The 19,953-nt window shown below is 45.5% G+C and overlaps 1 protein-coding gene across 1 annotated transcript in view; it reads left to right on the forward strand.

The window, feature by feature from the left end:
• LOC116225061 (fibrocystin-L) overlaps positions 1-17,785 on the forward strand; it is a 68,500-nt gene extending 50,715 nt beyond the window's left edge. The window contains 17 exon segments of the mRNA XM_042710720.1: positions 198-319; positions 4,675-4,765; positions 5,179-5,327; positions 6,109-6,231; positions 6,572-6,683; positions 8,038-8,154; positions 8,385-8,550; positions 10,048-10,280; positions 10,995-11,162; positions 11,907-12,064; positions 12,577-12,712; positions 13,652-13,999; positions 14,551-14,702; positions 15,907-16,053; positions 16,846-16,999; positions 17,400-17,580; positions 17,647-17,785. Coding sequence (XP_042566654.1) covers positions 198-319; positions 4,675-4,765; positions 5,179-5,327; positions 6,109-6,231; positions 6,572-6,683; positions 8,038-8,154; positions 8,385-8,550; positions 10,048-10,280; positions 10,995-11,162; positions 11,907-12,064; positions 12,577-12,712; positions 13,652-13,999; positions 14,551-14,702; positions 15,907-16,053; positions 16,846-16,999; positions 17,400-17,580; positions 17,647-17,785 — 2,696 coding nt within the window.
• The last annotated feature ends 2,168 nt before the right edge of the window (positions 17,786-19,953 follow it).

Genomic DNA, 19,953 nt, shown 5'->3' on the forward strand with positions numbered 1-19,953 from the left:
TCTGGTGAAACTCATCTGTGTGTCTCTGGTGAAACTCATCTGTGTGTGTGTCTGGTGAAACTCATCTGTGTGTCTCTGGTGAAACTCATCTGTGTGTCTCTGGTGAAACTCATCTGGTGTGTGTTGTGAAACTCATCTGTGTGTTGTGAAACTCATCTGGTGTGTTGTGAAACTCATCTGTGTGTGTCTGGTGAAAGGGATCAGAGTATGGGGCAGCAGCAACCTGATCAGAAGGAACCTGGTGACCATGACCCTGTGGCCCGGGTCCTACCAGGGCCGAGAGGAGATGTTTAACTACGACTGGACCGCCGCCATAGAGGTCAGTGCTCACTCCCTTTAACTACGACTGGACCGCGGCTATAGAGGTCAGTGCTCACTCCCTTTAACTACGACTGGACCGCCGCTATAGAGGTCAGTGCTCACTCCCTTTAACTACGACTGGACCGCCGCCATAGAGGTCAGTGCTCACTCCCTTTAACTACGACTGGACCGCGGCTATAGAGGTCAGTGCTCACTCCCTTTAACTACGACTGGACCGCTGCTATAGAGGTCAGTGCTCACTCCCTTTAACTACGACTGGACCGCCGCTATAGAGGTCAGTGCTCACTCCCTTTAACTATGACTGGACCGCGGCTATAGAGGTCAGTGCTCACTCCCTTTAACTACGACTGGACCGCCGCTATAGAGGTCAGTGCTCACTCCCTTTAACTACGACTGGACCGCTGCTATAGAGGTCAGTGCTCACTCCCTTTAACTACGACTGGACCGCCGCCATAGAGGTCAGTGCTCACTCCCTTTAACTACGACTGGACCGCTGCTATAGAGGTCAGTGCTCACTCCCTTTAACTACGACTGGACCGCCGCTATAGAGGTCAGTGCTAAGAGGTCATCCTCCCTTTAACTACGACTGGACCGCTGCTATAGAGGTCAGTGCTCACTCCCTTTAACTACGACTGGACCGCCGCTATAGAGGTCAGTGCTCACTCCCTTTAACTATGACTGGACCGCCCCTATAGAGGTCAGTGCTCACTCCCTTTAACTACGACTGGACCGCCGCCATAGAGGTCAGTGCTCACTCCCTTTAACTACGACTGGACCGCCGCTATAGAGGTCAGTGCTCAGGGTTCTACCAGGTCAGAGAGTAGACCTTTAACTACGACTGGACCGCCGCTATAGAGGTCAGTGCTCACTCCCTTTAACTACGACTGGACCGCTGCTATAGAGGTCAGTGCTCACTCCCTTTAACTACGACTGGACCGCCCCTATAGAGGTCAGTGCTCACTCCCTTTAACTACGACTGGACCGCTGCTATAGAGGTCAGTGCTCACTCCCTTTAACTACGACTGGACCGCCCCTATAGAGGTCAGTGCTCACTCCCTTTAACTACGACTGGACCGCTGCTATAGAGGTCAGTGCTCACTCCCTTTAACTACGACTGGACCGCCGCTATAGAGGTCAGTGCTCACTCCCTTTAACTACGACTGGACCGCCGCCATAGAGGTCAGTGCTCACTCCCTTTAACTACGACTGGACCGCCGCTATAGAGGTCAGTGCTCACTCCCTTTAACTACGACTGGACCGCCGCTATAGAGGTCAGTGCTCACTCCCTTTAACTACGACTGGACCGCCGCTATAGAGGTCAGTGCTCACTCCCTTTAACTACGGACTGGACCGCCGCTATAGAGGTCAGTGCTCACTCCCTTTAACTACGACTGGACCGTCCCTACAGAGGTCAGTGCTCACTCCCTTTAACTACGACTGGACCGCCGCTATAGAAGTTGGTGCTCACTAGCAGGTGGATCAGGTGTTACAGTGGCCTTAGGTACTAGGCCTTTAACTATGAACTGGACCGCCGCTATAGAGGTCAGTGCTCACTCCCTTTAACTACGACTGGGCCGCTGCTATAGAGGTCAGTGCTCACTCCCTTTAACTACGACTGGACCGCCGCTATAGAGGTCAGTGCTCACTCCCTTTAACTACGACTGGACCGTCCCTATAGAGGTCAGTGCTCACTCCCTTTAACTACGACTGGACCGCCCCTATAGAGGTCAGTGCCCACTCCCTTTAACTACGACTGGACCGCCGCCATAGAGGTCAGTGCTCACTCCCTTTAACTACGACTGGACCGCTGCTATAGAGGTCAGTGCTCACTCCCTTTAACTACGACTGGACCGCTGCTATAGAGGTCAGTGCTCACTCCCTTTAACTACGACTGGACCGCCGCTATAGAGGTCAGTGCTCATTACCTTTAACTACGACTGGACCGCTGCTATAGAGGTCAGTGCTCACTCCCTTTAACTATGACTGGACCACCGCTATAGAGGTCAGTGCCCACTCCCTTTAACTACGACTGGACCGCCGCTATAGAGGTCAGTGCCCACTCCCTTTAACTACGACTGGACCGCCGCTATAGAGGTCAGTGCCCACTCCCTTTAACTACGACTGGACCGCTGCTATAGAGGTCAGTGCTCACTCCCTTTAACTATGACTGGACCGCCCCTATAGAGGTCAGTGCTCACTCCCTTTAACTACGACTGGACCGCCGCTATAGAGGTCAGTGCTCACTCCCTTTAACTACGACTGGACCGCTGCTATAGAGGTCAGTGCTAACTCCCTTTTACTACGACTGGACCGCCGCTATAGAGGTCAGTGCTCACTCCCTTTAACTACGACTGGACCGCCGCCATAGAGGTCAGTGCTCACTCCCTTTAACTACGACTGGACCGCTGCTATAGAGGTCAGTGCTCACTCCCTTTAACTACGACTGGACCGCCGCTATAGAGGTCAGTGCTCACTCCCTTTAACTACGACTGGACCGCCGCTATAGAGGTCAGTGCTCACTCCCTTTAACTACGACTGGACCGCCGCTATAGAGGTCAGTGCTCACTCCCTTTAACTACGACTGGACCGTCCCTACAGAGGTCAGTGCTCACTCCCTTTAACTACGACTGGACCGCCGCTATAGAAGTTGGTGCTCACTAGCAGGTGGATCAGGTGTTACAGTGGCCTTAGGTACTAGGCCTTTAACTATGACTGGACCGCCGCTATAGAGGTCAGTGCTCACTCCCTTTAACTACGACTGGGCCGCTGCTATAGAGGTCAGTGCTCACTCCCTTTAACTACGACTGGACCGCCGCTATAGAGGTCAGTGCTCACTCCCTTTAACTACGACTGGACCGTCCCTATAGAGGTCAGTGCTCACTCCCTTTAACTACGACTGGACCGCCCCTATAGAGGTCAGTGCCCACTCCCTTTAACTACGACTGGACCGCCGCCATAGAGGTCAGTGCTCACTCCCTTTAACTACGACTGGACCGCTGCTATAGAGGTCAGTGCTCACTCCCTTTAACTACGACTGGACCGCTGCTATAGAGGTCAGTGCTCACTCCCTTTAACTACGACTGGACCGCCGCTATAGAGGTCAGTGCTCATTACCTTTAACTACGACTGGACCGCTGCTATAGAGGTCAGTGCTCACTCCCTTTAACTATGACTGGACCACCGCTATAGAGGTCAGTGCCCACTCCCTTTAACTACGACTGGACCGCCGCTATAGAGGTCAGTGCCCACTCCCTTTAACTACGACTGGACCGCCGCTATAGAGGTCAGTGCCCACTCCCTTTAACTACGACTGGACCGCTGCTATAGAGGTCAGTGCTCACTCCCTTTAACTATGACTGGACCGCCCCTATAGAGGTCAGTGCTCACTCCCTTTAACTACGACTGGACCGCCGCTATAGAGGTCAGTGCTCACTCCCTTTAACTACGACTGGACCGCTGCTATAGAGGTCAGTGCTAACTCCCTTTTACTACGACTGGACCGCCGCTATAGAGGTCAGTGCTCACTCCCTTTAACTACGACTGGACCGCTGCTATAGAGGTCAGTGCTCACTCCCTTTAACTACGACTGGACCGCCGCTATAGAGGTCAGTGCTCACTCCCTTTAACTACGACTGGACCGCTGCTATAGAGGTCAGTGCCCACTCCCTTTAACTACGACTGGACCGCCCCTATAGAGGTCAGTGCTCACTCCCTTTAACTACGACTGGACCGCCGCTATAGAGGTCAGTGCTCACTCCCTTTAACTACGACTGGACCGCCGCTATTGAGGTCAGTGCTCAGGGTCCTACCAGGTCAGAGAGTAGGCCTTTAACTACGACTGGGCCTTAGGTACTAGGCCTTTAACTATGACTGGGCCGCCGCTATAGAGGTCAGTGCTCACTAGCAGGTGGATCAGGTGTGACAGTGGCCTTAGGTACTAGGCCTTTAACTATGACTGGACCGCCGCTATAGAAGTTGGTGCTCACTAGCAGGTGGAAAGGGTGTTACAGTGGCCTTAGGTACTAGGCCCTTAATACATAATTAATTTAATGAAAAAAGTCAACATTGTTATCAAATGCACGTCCAATAGGCAGGGGTTTAGTAATGTGTAATAATGTATACTTACGTGAGGGATAGGTTGTATTAAAACCCCAAATGACTAAGCTTGTGTTAGGACATCGTACCAAAGGGCACTTTTAATGAAATGTGTTTTAAGTCGAAGTACTTTTAAAAGGCTACATATTATAAGCGACGTAGGTCATTTTGGGCTCGTCTTAACTGATCATTTAAAGTTATGACTGGGTGGATGGTTTTTGTCAAATTGACCGTGATTCTTTCTTTTTTCTCTTTAAGGTGAATGAAGGCACAAATACGGTTCTCATTGGCAATATAGTTGCAGGTTTTGAGAGATCAGGGTACCTTATTGATGGAGAGCCATGCCCAGGTAATGACCTGTACAGGCTTGTTTACATTTATTAGGTTCACTTTTACTAACTTCAAACTTTATTTAGAACTTTACATTCAAAATCATGTGGCTAAAACATGATTTTATTAATACATTATGTACACATATTGTTCATTTATATTTTATGTTGTGTATTCAGACTTCAAAAACATTAGCAAATGTTCTTCTACTGTGTGGCCTTGAGACAATATCAATTGCTCAATAAATTAATAGAATTGAATAGAAGTGAATAGAATTGAATAGAATTGAATTGAATTGAATAGAATTGAATTGAATAGAATTGAATAAAATTGAATAGAATTGAATTGAATTGAATTGAATTGAATAGAATAGAATAGAATTTAATTATTGTGACCCTTTGCCCTGACTGCTGAAATATGTCACCTGACCAGGAACGGCCAATCCGGTGCAGGCGTGGCGGGATAACGAGGCCCACGGCGGCGTCTACGGCATCATGATGAACAAGGACGGCCTGCCGGGCTGCTCACACATCCAGGGCTTTACCGTGTGGCGCAGCTTCGACTTTGGGATCTACTTCCAGGTCAGCCTCAGGGGTCATCACTTAAAGGGGTCATCATGCTCAGGGGTCATCACTTAAAGGGGTCATCAGCCTCAGGGGTCATCACTTAAAGGGGTCATCAGCCTCAGGGGTCATCACTTAAAGGGGTCATCGGGGTCAGGGGTCATCACTTAAAGGAGTCATCAGCCTCAGGGGTCATCACTTAAAGGGGTCATCAGCCTGGCCGGTTCACCATTTCACTCTGAAATTAAGGGGTCATGGGCTTGTAATGGCAGCGTTAAAATCATTCATATGAGTAAATCAACACTAAACATTTGAACTGATGAATTTTTTCAATTCTTTCAAGGTTGGAATTATTGACATTTGAGTATTTAGCCTCCATGTAAAAGTATTTGAGTAGTTTCATGTTTTTCATTTGTCAGTATCGACATCGTAAAACATCTGAATTGTCTGTTAAAAGGCTACTGAGTTTTCAAGTGTTCTTTTGCCCACTTAAGTTTATGTTCATATGTATCTGTTTATGAACTTCATTGCTCTGCGTTTGAGCTTAATTAAAGAACAACTCTTCCATGAATATTCAGATATCTAACAACTCTTCTTTTCCTACATTTACATTTAGCAGACGCTTTTATCCAAAGCGACTTCCAAGGATGTATACACATCTTACATTTACACTGATGGCACACTGCACATCAGGAGCAATTAGGGGTTCAATGTCTTGCTCAAGGACGCTTCGACAGGGAATCGAACTAGCAACCTTCTGATTACTAAACGACTTCTCTACCTCCTGTACCACTTCAAGGTTTCCATGAATATTCAGATATCTAACATCACTCTGGTGGATAACGGCATGGGGATCATGTCAATCATCTACGCCCCGCCCTCTCTGCAACACCTGTATGCTGATAAAACCGTACATATTCAGGTATGTAGCTTTGATAGCCAATCATCTACTCCCCGCCCTCTCTCCAACACCTGTATGCTGATAAAACCGTACATATTCAGGTATGTAGCCTTGAAAGCCAGGGAACGCACGCACTAATGTGAAAATGTACATCTGCACTTTATAAGTCTCTTTGAATAGAAGTGTAATGCTAAATGCATGAAGCAATGGAAGTGTCTTTGCCTCTTTGTGTAGAATGCCCTGATGTCACAGATGAAAACTTTAAGCTGCATTTTACTGCCAGTCGCTCTGGATGAAAATGTCTTCTAAATGCATGAATGGAAAAATACTTAAGTGGAAATGCCTTTGCCTCTTTCTTTAGAATGCCCTGATTGTTGGCACCAGTCCAGACTTCAACTGCTCTGACCGGTTGTCCTCGACTGAGACGTACGTCCGACTGTCCAGGGACCACGGAGCTCCCCGCCCTCCCATGGGTGAGCATCTGTCCTTGTCCTCACTTCAGTTTACCAAGCACACACACACACACACACACACACACACACACACACACAGCTTTAGTGGAGCTAAGACCAAGCCTGTGAACATGATCAGAACAGCTTTAGTGGAGCTAAGACCAGAATCAAGATCAGTTTACCAAGCACACACACACACACACACACACACACACACACACACAGAACAGCTTTAGCGGAGCTAAGACCAAGCCTGTGAACATGATCAGAACAGCTTTAGTGGAGCTAAGATCAGAATCAAGATCAGTTTACCAAGCACACACACACACACACACACACACACAGAACAGCTTTAGCGGAGCTGAGATCAAGCCTGTGAACATGATCAGAACAGCTTTAGTGGAGCTAAGACCAGAATCAGTTTACCAAGCCAGTGAACACGATCAGAACAGCTTCAGTGGAGCTAAGACCAGAATCAAGATCGAAAACATTTTACAAATATAAAATTGTGTTCAGCTTTAATTAAAAAAATATTCAAACTTCAAGCAAAACATTCAAACTACTTTCTGTTTTACTAGCATGTAAACATGACATGGCATCTTTTAATGCCACATGCTTGTAAACACGACATAGCATCTTTTTATGCCACATGCTTGTAAACATGACATAGCATCTTTTTATGTCACATGCTTGTAAACATGACATAGCATCTTTTAATGCCACATGCTTGTAAACATGACATAGCATATATTAATACCACATGCTTGTAAACATGACATAGCATCTTTTAATGCCACATGCTTGTAAACATGACATAGCATATATTAATACCACATGCTTGTAAACATGATGTAGCATCTTTTAATGCCACATGCTTGTAAACATGACATAGCATATTTTAATACCACATGCTTGTAAACATGACATAGCATCTTTTAATGCCACATGCTTGTAAACATGACATAGCATATATTAATACCACATGCTTGTAAACATGATGTAGCATCTTTTAATGCCACATGCTTGTAAACATGACATAGCATCTTTTAATGCCACATGCTTGTAAACATGACATAGCATCTTTTAATGCCACATGAATGTAAACATGATTGTCATGCTGGTATGATCTCAACCCAAATTAAGATGATCATTGAGCTCAGACATAACAAGTACAAATAAAAAAACACTCAAATGTTTCCTAAAATCCTGATTGCTGTTGATGTATGGCCTCTGTAGTAATGGCATTCCCACCTCATTGAGCTCTTCAGCAGACATACCAAGTGTCAACTGCAAATAAAAACCACTCAAATGTTTCCTAAAGTCCTGATTGCTGTTGATCTCTGGCCTCTGTATTAATGGCCTTGTCACTCCACAGGTGGCAGGTCTGGGATCTGCTGGCCAGCCTTCATATCAGGACACAACGCCGGCCCCACCATGTCCCTCACCGGCTCCACCAGCTACAACACCATCAAGGGCCTCATGACAGTCACCGGTGAGTGTGGAGCTGTGTGTGTGTGTGTGTGTGTGTGTGTGTGTGTGTGTGTGTGTGTGTGTGTGTGTGTGTGTGTGTGTGTGTGTGTGTGTGTGTGTGGTTCATGTGAATGTGTGCCAGTGTTTGTTTATGTCTGTTTGTTTCCATTCTTGTATTCATTCCTATGTTGTTTTTTATGTGTGTGTGTGTGTGTGTGTGTGTGTGTGTGTGCGTGTGTGTGTATCCTCCAGACACAACATTTGTGGCTTTCGGGGACGTGTGTTCGACTGAAAGAGCCGTGATGTTCCTGACTAACCCCAACAACGAGGACCTCCAGCACCCTGTGCAGGTGAAGCGCATCACCCAGGCCGAGAGCACCGAGGCGGGCAGACTGCTCATCCATCGGCCAAACCTCGGGTGAGTCATGACCTTATGACCTTAAACACGGACAGACGGTCTGAGACTAACTGATCAATCATGACTGTGGAGGCTATCCTATAAGCCTCAGTGTGGACGGCAAAGTGTTCCCAAAGCGTAGCAAATAATCCTTGGTCCAGGCATGAACTCTCTTTGGGTGGTGTTCCCGTTTATTATAAAAGTATAAATGTGTACATAAAATTGGTCCTTTCACCCAGTGCTGTTTGCTTATTAACAAGATGCTGTCGGTGAAGTGGGTTTAACGGCTACGGTAAGAACCGTGTGTCGATCATGACATTAAACACGGACAGACGGTTGGTCCTGAGACTAACCGATCGATCATGACATTAAACACGGACAGACGGTTGGTCCTGAGACTAACCGATCGATCATGACATTAAACACGGACAGAAGGTCTGAGACTAACTGATCGATCATGACATTAAACACGGACAGACGGTTGGTCTCGAGACTAACCGATCGATCATGACATTAAACACGGACAGAAGGTCTGAGACTAACTGATCGATCTTGACATTAAACACGGACAGACGGTTGGTCCTGAGACTAACCGATCGATCATGACATTAAACACGGACAGACGGTTGGTCCTGAGAATAACTGATCGATCATGACATTAAACACGGACAGAAGGTCTGAGACTAACTGATCGATCATGACCTTAAACATGGACAGACGGTCTGAGACTAACTGATCGATCATGACATTAAACACGGACAGACGGTTAGTCCAGAGACTAGTTGATCGAGCTTGACTTACTTGAAAAGGGGACTAGGGTGATGGGGGAGCTTCCAGAGTAAAAGAAGTCTAGTTTAGGTGAACGTACTCCATAGTCACAATTGTGGCAATAGAAGCCTTTGGGCAAATATTTAATGTTGACTATTTTAAACGCACATTTCAAGTGTTATTCTCTTTGGAAGGTTCACCTTTAGATCCAGTGGGACTAGATTATGTACTGCCCTGTAAGCAAGGAGAATACATCACTGGATTTGGTTCTGTGCTGATGTGAAGGTCCAGTGTAACCATGTTTGGTTCTGTACTGATATGAAGATCCAGTGTAACTGGGTTTGGTTCTGTGCTGATGTGAAGGTCCAGTGTACTGTAACTGGGTTTGGTTCTGTGCTGATGTGAAGGTCCAGTGTACTGTAACTGGGTTTGGTTCTGTGCTGATGTGAAGGTCCAGTGTAACCATGTTTGGTTCTGTACTGATATGAAGGTCTCTCAGTATGGTGAACCCCTCACCTGAAGACCCAGCGTTAGAGGGTTTTGTAGGGTCCTTTTCTCTTCGGAAGATGATCCTGTTACCTATAGATTAAGTGTAAAGGGTTGATTCTTAAAGACCTTGTAAGACCAGTATAAATGGGTTTGTCCTGTCCCTTCAGGAAGGTGAACCTGTTCCCTATAGATTAAGTGTAACGGGTTGATTCTTAAAGACCTCGTAAACCAGTATAAATGGGGTTTGTCCTGCCCCTTCAGGAAGGTGAACCCGGCGGACTGCGTGGACATGGACTGCGATGCCAAGAAGAAGAGCCTTCTGAGGGACGAGGACGGCACCTTCCTGGGCGCGGTGGGCACCGTGGTGCCCCACGCAGAGTTCGAGTGGGACGGAGACAGCAGGCATGGAGTGGGCGACTACAGGATCCCCAAGGTCATGCTCACCTACCTCAACGGCAGCCGCATACCTGTCAGTCAGATAGCACCCCGCAAAGGTGAGGAAGACATGAACAACTTCAAGTGCTAAGTGAAATTACAGTCATATCAATTCATTTTCATTTAGTCATTTAGCAGACTCTTTTATCCAAAGTGACTTACAAGGATGTATACACATTTTTACATTTTAAACTGATGGCACACTGCACATCAGGAGCAATTAGGGGTTCAGTGTCTTGCTCAAGGACTTAATTTCGTCATTTAGCAGACGCTTTTATCCAAAGCGACTTACAAGGATGTATACACATTTTTTCATTTTAAACTGATGGCACACTGCACATCAGGAGCACTTAGGGGTTCAGTGTCTTGCTCAAGGACGCTTCGACAAGGAATCGAACTAGCAACCTTCTGATTACTAAACGACTTCTCTACCTCCTGTACCACAATTGTTAAATGGCACCGTAAGCTGTCAAACACTTCCAGAGCTTTTCTTATACTCCGTAGTACAGTAAAAGGATATTAAATCGAAAACAGTGACTATGACGTTAAATTGACAACCGTCAACACACGGGTAATAGTGTAGCAAGAAGTGCAAATAAGTCTGTCACTGTGCAACTTTTTTTTTAAAAATAAAACACAGAATCGTTTTTAACATAGGGGAAACGGTTAAATAAAATGTTCCCTTGCACTCTTATCCCTATTAAAGTAGCCTGCCAACAGTAGTAGATTAAAGACTAATAGTGTAACGTTGTATGACTGCGGCATGATTTCAGGTGTGATAAGGGACTCCACCTGCGAGTACGTGACCCCGTGGCAGAGCTACAAGTGCTTTGGTCTGAACTACAGGATGCTGGCGATCGAGAGTCTGGATGCTGACACGGAGACCAGACGCCTGTCTCCAGTGGCGGTGCTGGGGGACGGCTACATCGACCTGATGAACGGTATGCTGGCCATGCAAACTTTGCAGACCATTTCTACCGAATTATGCATGCGGGTGTATGGAATGGGTTAGAGCAGGGGTTTTCAACCAGGGGTCCGTGGCCCCCTGGTGGTCCGTGACGGCATTGCAGGGGGTCCGCGACATGAGCCTATGTTGATCAGTTCACCATTGACTTTTTTTATTTTTATAAATATACCTGGTCCCGTCGACATATTTATGTCTGAATAGCCAAGTCGCATTGCCCAAAATACTGATGTAGACCCATATTCAGCGAAGAAATTACACTGACAAGTATTATAGGCAGAATATGTGTGCGCGGGGAGGGGGCGTGGCGGCGGCGGTTACAAACATGAAAAAGAAGGGTACGGGACTGTAAAATGTTTTGGGAATTACTGGCACATCAGTGGGCCGCGGATTACTTTCTGGTCAGAATGGTGGTCCCTGGGACAAAACCAGTTGAAAACCCCTGGGTTAGAGAATTGCAGAATGAAAACTGGTATGGTCTAGAGAAGTACTTTCTAAACATGCCAATATTTATATTTTTATTTTTATTTATTTTTTTATTTTATATATATATATTTGAACACCAAGAATGTTAATACTCACTACCTCTTTCTACTACTAATAATTATCCGTAAAGGACCTCCCATTAATCTGAGGATTTCAGCACAATTATTTGTGACATAGAAATGTTCAGAGTTAAGACGTATTTCAGATTTCTGAATGAATGAAATGATGCCTCCAGGGCCCCAGGACCATGGCTGGTGTAACGGCTACACGTGCCAGAAGAGGCTCTCTCTCTTCCACGGCATCATCGCCACCAACAAGGCCTTCGACGTCTACTTCACCGGCACCACCCCCCAGAAGCTCCGCCTCATGATGCTCAACGCCAGGCCAACAGAGGTCATTGTGCAGAATATACACACACACATCTCACTCGCTCTGAAAGACACACAAACACACACACACATCTCACTCGCTCTGAAAGACACACACACACACACACACACATATATCTATATACATACATACATATATACTGTATATGTATATAGATATATATATATATACATATATATACACACACATATACACACATATTCATACATACATATATATATATACACATATACATACTCAATGTGTTTTCCGAGGCTTAAATAAAAAAATTGAATAAAAAAATAGATACACATATATCTCATACCTGAAAGTAAGTAAAATAATAATGTTTAAACGTTGCACGTTGCTTGGTGTTTATATCATGTTTCCGAGTCAAGAAGGCAGGCACCCACTCACATAGATGGACAAACATATTTATCACTCTCCCTTGCACATGCAATATATGCACAGTAACACACAAGGTCTGCCAGGTCCTCTGTTAGTCATTAGTAAATTAACTTGTGTTTCTTTCGTAGACTGTGCGCGTGGCCGTGTTCTACTCCAACCCTCAGCGTCTGGACGTTTACGTCAACAACGAGCTGGTGGCTCCGACCAACGCAGAATGGAACAGCGATAACACAGACTTCACACTCAAGGAGCCCTCATACCCAGGTACTGCTTCAGCCACCTGTGGAGATGAGCAGTGCTCTATCACTAGTTGGGTTAAAGGTTAAAGGTTAAAGGTCACCTGTGGAGATGAGCAGTGCTATCACTAGTTGGGTTAAAGGTTAAAGGTTAAATGGTCACCTGTGAGATGAGCAGTGATATCACTAGTTGGGTTAAAGGTTAATGGTCACCTGTGAGATGAGCAGTGCGATCACTAGTTGGGTTAAAGGTTAAAGGTCACCTGTGGAGATGAGCAGTGCTATCACTAGTTGGGTTAAAGGTTAAAGGTTAGAGGGCCACCTGTGGAAGATGAGCAGTGCTATCACTAGTTGGGTTAAAGGTTAAAGGTTAAAGGGTCACCTGTGGAGATGAGCAGTGCTATCACTAGTTGGGTTAAAGGTTAAAGGTTAAATGGTCACCTGTGAGGTGAGCAGTGCTCTATCACTAGTTGGGTTAAAGGTTAAAGGTTAAAGGTCACCTGTGGAGATGAGCAGTGCTATCACTAGTTGGGTTAAAGGTTAAAGGTTAAATGATCACCTGTGGAGATGAGCAGTGCTATCACTAGTTGGGTTAAAGGTTAAAGGTTAAATGATCACCTGTGGAGATGAGCAGTGCTATCACTAGTTGGATTAAAGGTAGTGACTTCAGGCTGTTTATGTGAAAGTGAATATATAAATAGGAAGTTGATAGGCCTGTAGCACAGTACAGTATTCATCATTTTGATTTGTAGTAAATATAATACTTGACAATTTTGAGTTTAAAGTTTAATTTTGAGTTTTACCATAAGAAAAATTCTGGGTGAAAAAGAAAAAGGGGGTTGGTTATTTCTGTGGGGATGTACTCATCAAAACTCTAACGCTCGTTCTTTTCCTCATTACCTCTGTTTCCGGGGTGTGTGTGTGTGTGTGTGTGTGTGTGTGTGTGTGTGTGTGTGTGTGTATGAAGGGATGTATTTGCCTGCACTGAACTCTACCACGAACGGTGGCAACTTCTTCGACCCGGACTACAAGATGCTCCATGTGCTGCTGCGCGGCTCTGAGCCCGTGGAGGTCCGCACATCGCCCAAGCTCTTCCTCTCCTTCAGCCTGCCCGCCATGACGGAGGACGAGTTCTTCGGCGAAAGCCTGGTCGCCAACCTGGCAGCCTTCCTGAAGGTTCCGGCCAGCATGATCCGCATCACCAAGATCGTGAGGGAGGGGGGCGACGCACGGCGACGCAAGCGGTCCACGGGTCTCTCCGTAGAGGTGGAGATCAGCAAGCCTCCTGTCCAGCAGACCACCAACACCACCAATGGTGACGACTCAACACTCACATTTAGACCACCAACACCACCAATGGTGACGATTCAACACTCACATTTAGCCTCGTCAGCATAACGCCCACGGCCCCTAACCCTAACCCACCAACACCACCAATGGTGAGGACTCAACACTCACATTTAGACCACCAACACCACCAATGGTGACGATTCAACACTGGATTGCCAGTATAACGCCCACGGTCCACAGCAACATCGTTATCCAGTTTACATCATTTCAAACTACTTTGAACATTTTTTACCTCTTTCTCTCTCTCTCTCTCTCTCTCTCTCTCTCTCTCTGTCGCTCAATACATCGAAAACCATGAAACTTCAGCTACCATCCATGAGAACATTACTTCCCCACGCCTACACAGCTGCATCATAACACTCTGACAATCATTTATTCAACCACTCTGCATTTTCTCATCCAAGCCAAAAGCCATTTGTTCATTTGTTTAAGAATGAAAACCACCATTATTAAACACTATGTTAAACTGTGACCAGTTCTGTGTATAATGTGTAATATAAATCTTCTCTTTCCTAGATGAGGAAGCCTTTTCTGAGCTGCAGAACCTTGCTGATGACCTGGGCCAGGCGGCCATCTCAGGGAACCTCAGCCAGGCCGTAGGCTTCAACGTGTCCTCCATGGGGGTCATCCCACCCCCCCCACCATCCTCAGACCCCACCTGGAACGAGGTGAGCCCCCCCCCCCCCCCCCCCCCACCATCCTCAGACCCCACCTGGAACCAGGTGAGTCCCCCCCCCCCCTCCCCCCCACCATCCTCAGACCCCACCTGGAACGAGGTGAGCCCCCCCCCTCCCCCCCACCATCCTCAGACCCCACCTGGAACAAGGTGAGCCCCCCCCCCCTCCCCCCCACCATCTTCAGACCCCACCTGGAACGAGGTGAGTCCCCCCCCCCCCCCCACCATCCTCAGACCCCACCTGGAACGAGGTGAGGGCCACTCTCTCGTCACAGAGACTCATCTGGGCAGTTTGTCCCATCAGACTTACTTCTCTCTTCTTGATAGACAAAGAATATTTTCCACCAGTGAAAGATTTCGCACTGTGACAGTCTATCAAATGAGATTTGCCAGTGTGGCACAGGGGACTGGGGAAATGTGCCACTTCAACATTAGTAGACCTAGTGCCGTCTGTTCCAGCGACAGCCTTGGTACATTCAAAACGCTTTTAAAAACTCACCTTTTTAAACAAATTAGTTCACTTGCGTGAAGCATAACTGATAAATATAGCATAAATAAATATATATTATATATATATAGTTTTAGTATTTGGTATCATCGTCGTCATTGTCACCATCATCATCATTATAATTATTAGTATCAGTATTATATTTATTATGGTTTCGCTTTAAATTATACTTATTATTGTTTTATGAATTTAATTTAATTATGCTTATTACTTAATTTTAGTTTTTACTGTTTTTTTATCTAATCTTATTATAAGTCACGTTTAATGGCAACGATATACATCTTCATTACAGTGGCTTACAACTAGTGTGTGATAAAGGTGTACCTGTTTACCTGTTTGTGTTGACTTGTTGTGAAGTGTGTGATGGTGTAACTGTGTACCTGTTTGTGTTGTGACTCCTCACTGTTTACCTGTTTGTGTTGTGACTCCTCAGCTAGTGTGTGATAAAGGTGTACCTGTTTACCTGTTTGTGTTGACTTGTTGTGAAGTGTGTGATGGTGTAACTGTGTACCTGTTTGTGTTGACTTGTTGTGAAGTGTGTGATGGTGTACCTGTGTACCTGTTTGTGTTGTGACTCCTCTGCTAGTGTGTGATAAAGTGTGTAACTGTGTACCTGTTTGTGTTGTGACTCCTCAGCAAGTGTGTGGTGTAACTGTTTACCTGTTTGTGTTGTGACTCTCGGCTGCAGGTGGCCACCGCTGAGGTGACCCGTGAGGACCCGGTACCGGAGAAAGTGACGAGCCTGGCCTCCCTGAGCGTGATGCAGGAGCCTGTGGCCGGACTCACCCCCGGACTCCTCAGCCAGCAGCCCAGCATCATGGCTCTGGACCAGGAGGTGGGATAATACTCATTAGTACAAAAACACACTTAACACTCACGACTGCTGTCACATATTTAACTTAACACTCATTAACTTAACACTCACTACTTCAGTACCATACTTAACACTCACTACTTCAGTCACATACTTAACACTCACTACTGCAGTAACATACTTAACACTCACTAATGCGGTAACATACTTAACACTCACTAATGCAGTAACATACTTAACACTCACTAATGCAGTAACATACTTAACTTAACACTCACTACTGAAGTAACATACTTAACACTCACTACTGCAGTAATATACTTAACACTCACTACTTCAGTAACATACTTAACTTAACACTCACTAATGGAGTAACATACTTAACGCTCACTACTGTAGTAACATACTTAACTCTCACTACTTCAGTAACATACTTAACTTAACACTCACTACTTCAATAACATACTTAACACTCCTTACGCATGTCACTTCACACTTGACATCACAACAGGACAGTGACTTCAGACAGGATCATATTTACTTGACACCAAAGAGAATTAGCTTTGTTTGTACTCCACTCCACTCCACTCCACTCCACTCCACTTGCAACCATATCTAGACCCGCATGACTACATCGATAACGTCTGAAATAGATAGATAGATAGATAGATAGATAGATGGATACTTTATTAATCCAGAGGGAAATTTAGGTCATTGCCAGCATCTTCATTATTCTGTCTTGTAAACAGATGGTGTGGGTTGTCTACCTAGAGTAGAGTACATCCATGATGACAGTCTGGTTTTTGGCTTTAGGGGAGCTGTGTGGCGGTTGGGGTCACTAAACTGACTCTGACAGCTGTGCTGAAGGACTCCAGCGGTACTCCAGTGGATGGTCTCTATGGAAACACAACCATTCTATTCAAAGGATGCTGGGCTAACTATACTGACCTGAGCATCTCTGGACCTGGTGAGTTCACACGCATGTCTGAAGGATTGAAGATGGATACCTGGATACATGTGTGGATAAGCTGCAACACAAATCTCTATTTGCAGTTATTATATGGGATTTAATAATAATAGCAAAGGAATTACTACCAGTCATCGGCATACTCGTCTTCTGTTCTGAAACGGCCCTTTTAACCTACTTCAGTCTATAATAATTACCATCGGCTACGTCAGATTATCACCGCCTGAATCTGTGTGTTAAACTTCCCCCATAGGATTGTGGATAAATAAGGTCAGTTTCATACATTAGTATTGATTTCAAGGATTCGATTTAAATGTAAGCTCTCTCTTGCCCCCCGCCCCCCCTCTCTCTCCTCCTTCTCTCTCTCTCTCTCTCTCTCTCTCTCTATCAATCTTCACAGGTGATAACATGACTCTGGCTTTCACTCTGAAAGAAGTGAGTGCCTCTTCCCGGTCCTTCACCATCATAGCCGTACCAGTTACCACACCCAGCCCCTCCACCAACACCACCTACACCGCAACCACCAGCACCAGCGGAGGGCCGACTCCGCCCGACTCACCCATACCCCCAATCGACCCTGAGCCCACCGCCACCACCACCACCACCACCACCACCACCACCACCACTCTCAGCTCCACCACCCTCAGCTCCACCACAGAGGAGTCCACCACAGAAGACAGTGAATACCCAAGTGTGCTGGACGGCGCTGTTGCTCCATCCTCTGGCTCTCTGGTCCTCCTCCTCACCCTCCTCTCCTGCCTGCTCCTCACCCTGACAACCCTCTGACCTCCTCCTCCTCCTCCTCTCCTTCCTCCTCCTCCTCACCCTCCTCTCCTGCCTCCTCCTCACCCTGACAGCCCTGTGACCTCCTCCTCCTCCTCCTCCTCTCCTGCCTCCTCCTCCTCCTCCTCCTCCTCCTCTCCCCTCCTCACCCTCCTCCCCCTCCTCCTCCTCACCCTCCTCTCCTGCCTCCTGCCTCCTCCTCACCCTCCTCTCCTGCCTCCTCCTCACCCTCCTCTCCTGCCTCCTCCTCCTCTCCTCTCCTGCCTCCTCCTCCTCCTCCTCTCCTGCCTCCTCCTCCTCTCCTGCCTCCTCCTCACCCTGACAACCCTCTGAGGGAGCGGTGGAGAGCATGTCAGCCATCTTGGATGTGGATCAATCAAAATCAAGAGCTCTGGATGACAGGCTTTTGTCAATGGTTATTGGTTGTGCTATTGCTCGTTGTTTTACTTTCTTCGCTATCTGCGGTTGAATATGGTGAAGGATTTCTACCTCTTGAAGTTTGCTGCTGAAATGTACTTTTCCAGGGATGCAAACATGAAGGATAACTTATTGTAGGGTACAAATATCATGTGCAGAATTTCTGAATTTATTTTAAAAATACTGTGTTCAAAAAATGATTGTTTAACTAGAAATGAATGTTACTTATTCTTCTGGCCATATGAACTTTTCTTTGGGTAGCTACTTTGGGTGTTTACGCACTAATGCACAGATTGCACAGTTATATAATATATACTGTATTTATTGTGTAAAGTATATACATTGTGCGTCTAAATCACAATGGTCTCAACTCGACGATGCTGCACTTTTGGGGCTGATGCTGTCCACATACTTTTATTCACTAAATAAACGGGCTTCTTGTCATTGTCATACACCACAATGATTCTATTGTTTTATCACAACAAACACAGGGGCAAAGGCAAGTTTCACCAAAACGCAGAGAAACTTTCAGTATATATATATATATATATATATATATATATATGTGGGGGGGGGGGGGGTATATGTGTGGCTGTGTGTGTGGGGTGTATGTGTGTGTGTGTGTGTGTGTGCCCTAGCTGTCCCTGCAGAAGTGATTCTGAAGAAAGTTCATTGAGTGAATTAAAGTTTTTTTTTATAATCCTTATATATTTAAAAAATAGATTTTTAAGAATTATTCCGCCCTGACCACAACCGACTTATCAAAGTGGATCCAGCTACACCCAGGCTATGATGTTCCAAACAAACTAAGCTAAGGAACTTTAGCACTTTCCCACAGCACAAGCTAAGCTAAGGAACCATAGCACTTTCCCACAGCACAAGCAATTTCGAAATCCGTTTATGTAACCCAGCTAAAGATTGGTCACTGACAATAAGAATATTTTAATATTAGTTGCCAACCCTAGCCCATTTAGAATGATTCAAATCTGGTCTAAACTTAAAATTATAACAAATAACCCATTTGTAAAGTGTGAATCATCAAATACATTATATTTCTGTAAGTATTTATCCTGTATCTGAACATTCGAGAAGTGGAATGTCTCCATGTAGTGTGCAAGGTGCACATGCTATTTTAGCTACCATTTTCATCCAACGTTGTAAAATTACAACAATGACATAACAAGCTGAAATTCTAATGTGATGCATTAATTCCACAATAACTTAGTATTTACATGAACTACATATTCTAACAAGCACCAAAAAAAATATTTCATGGAATTGACTTCAATGTTGATATATCCTGTTGAATGAAACAAGGAGATGCACTTCCAGGAAAGTTTGCAGGTCGAGTGAGTTCATGGCCTTATGGCCAGACCTATATACACATTTACAATCCAATGGCATTGTAAGGCAAGACAATAGGACCCATTGACTATGTAAATGTGGTCTTTCCCCAAAAAACGTTTTTGCAAATGTGTTTTTTGGAGAGATAAAAGTCACGTTGTAATATTACAACAAGGGGTCTTACATGTATCTAGTATCTATGAATGGCCTACGCTCGCTACTCATATGTATTTACACTTGGATATTGTAATGCTACAGCATCCCTGAATAGATTATATATTTGAATGTAGGTGAGATCTCATATTTGATATTGATAACTATTCTGTCAAACTGCTATACGCAGATTGTTTTTTTAATAACACTAGAAACTTGGATCCGTCTTTGAGGGTTTGAGCAGCGCGTATCCGGAC

This window comes from Clupea harengus, chromosome 19 (assembly GCF_900700415.2).
Source record: "Clupea harengus chromosome 19, Ch_v2.0.2, whole genome shotgun sequence".
Lineage (NCBI taxonomy): Eukaryota > Metazoa > Chordata > Actinopteri > Clupeiformes > Clupeidae > Clupea > Clupea harengus.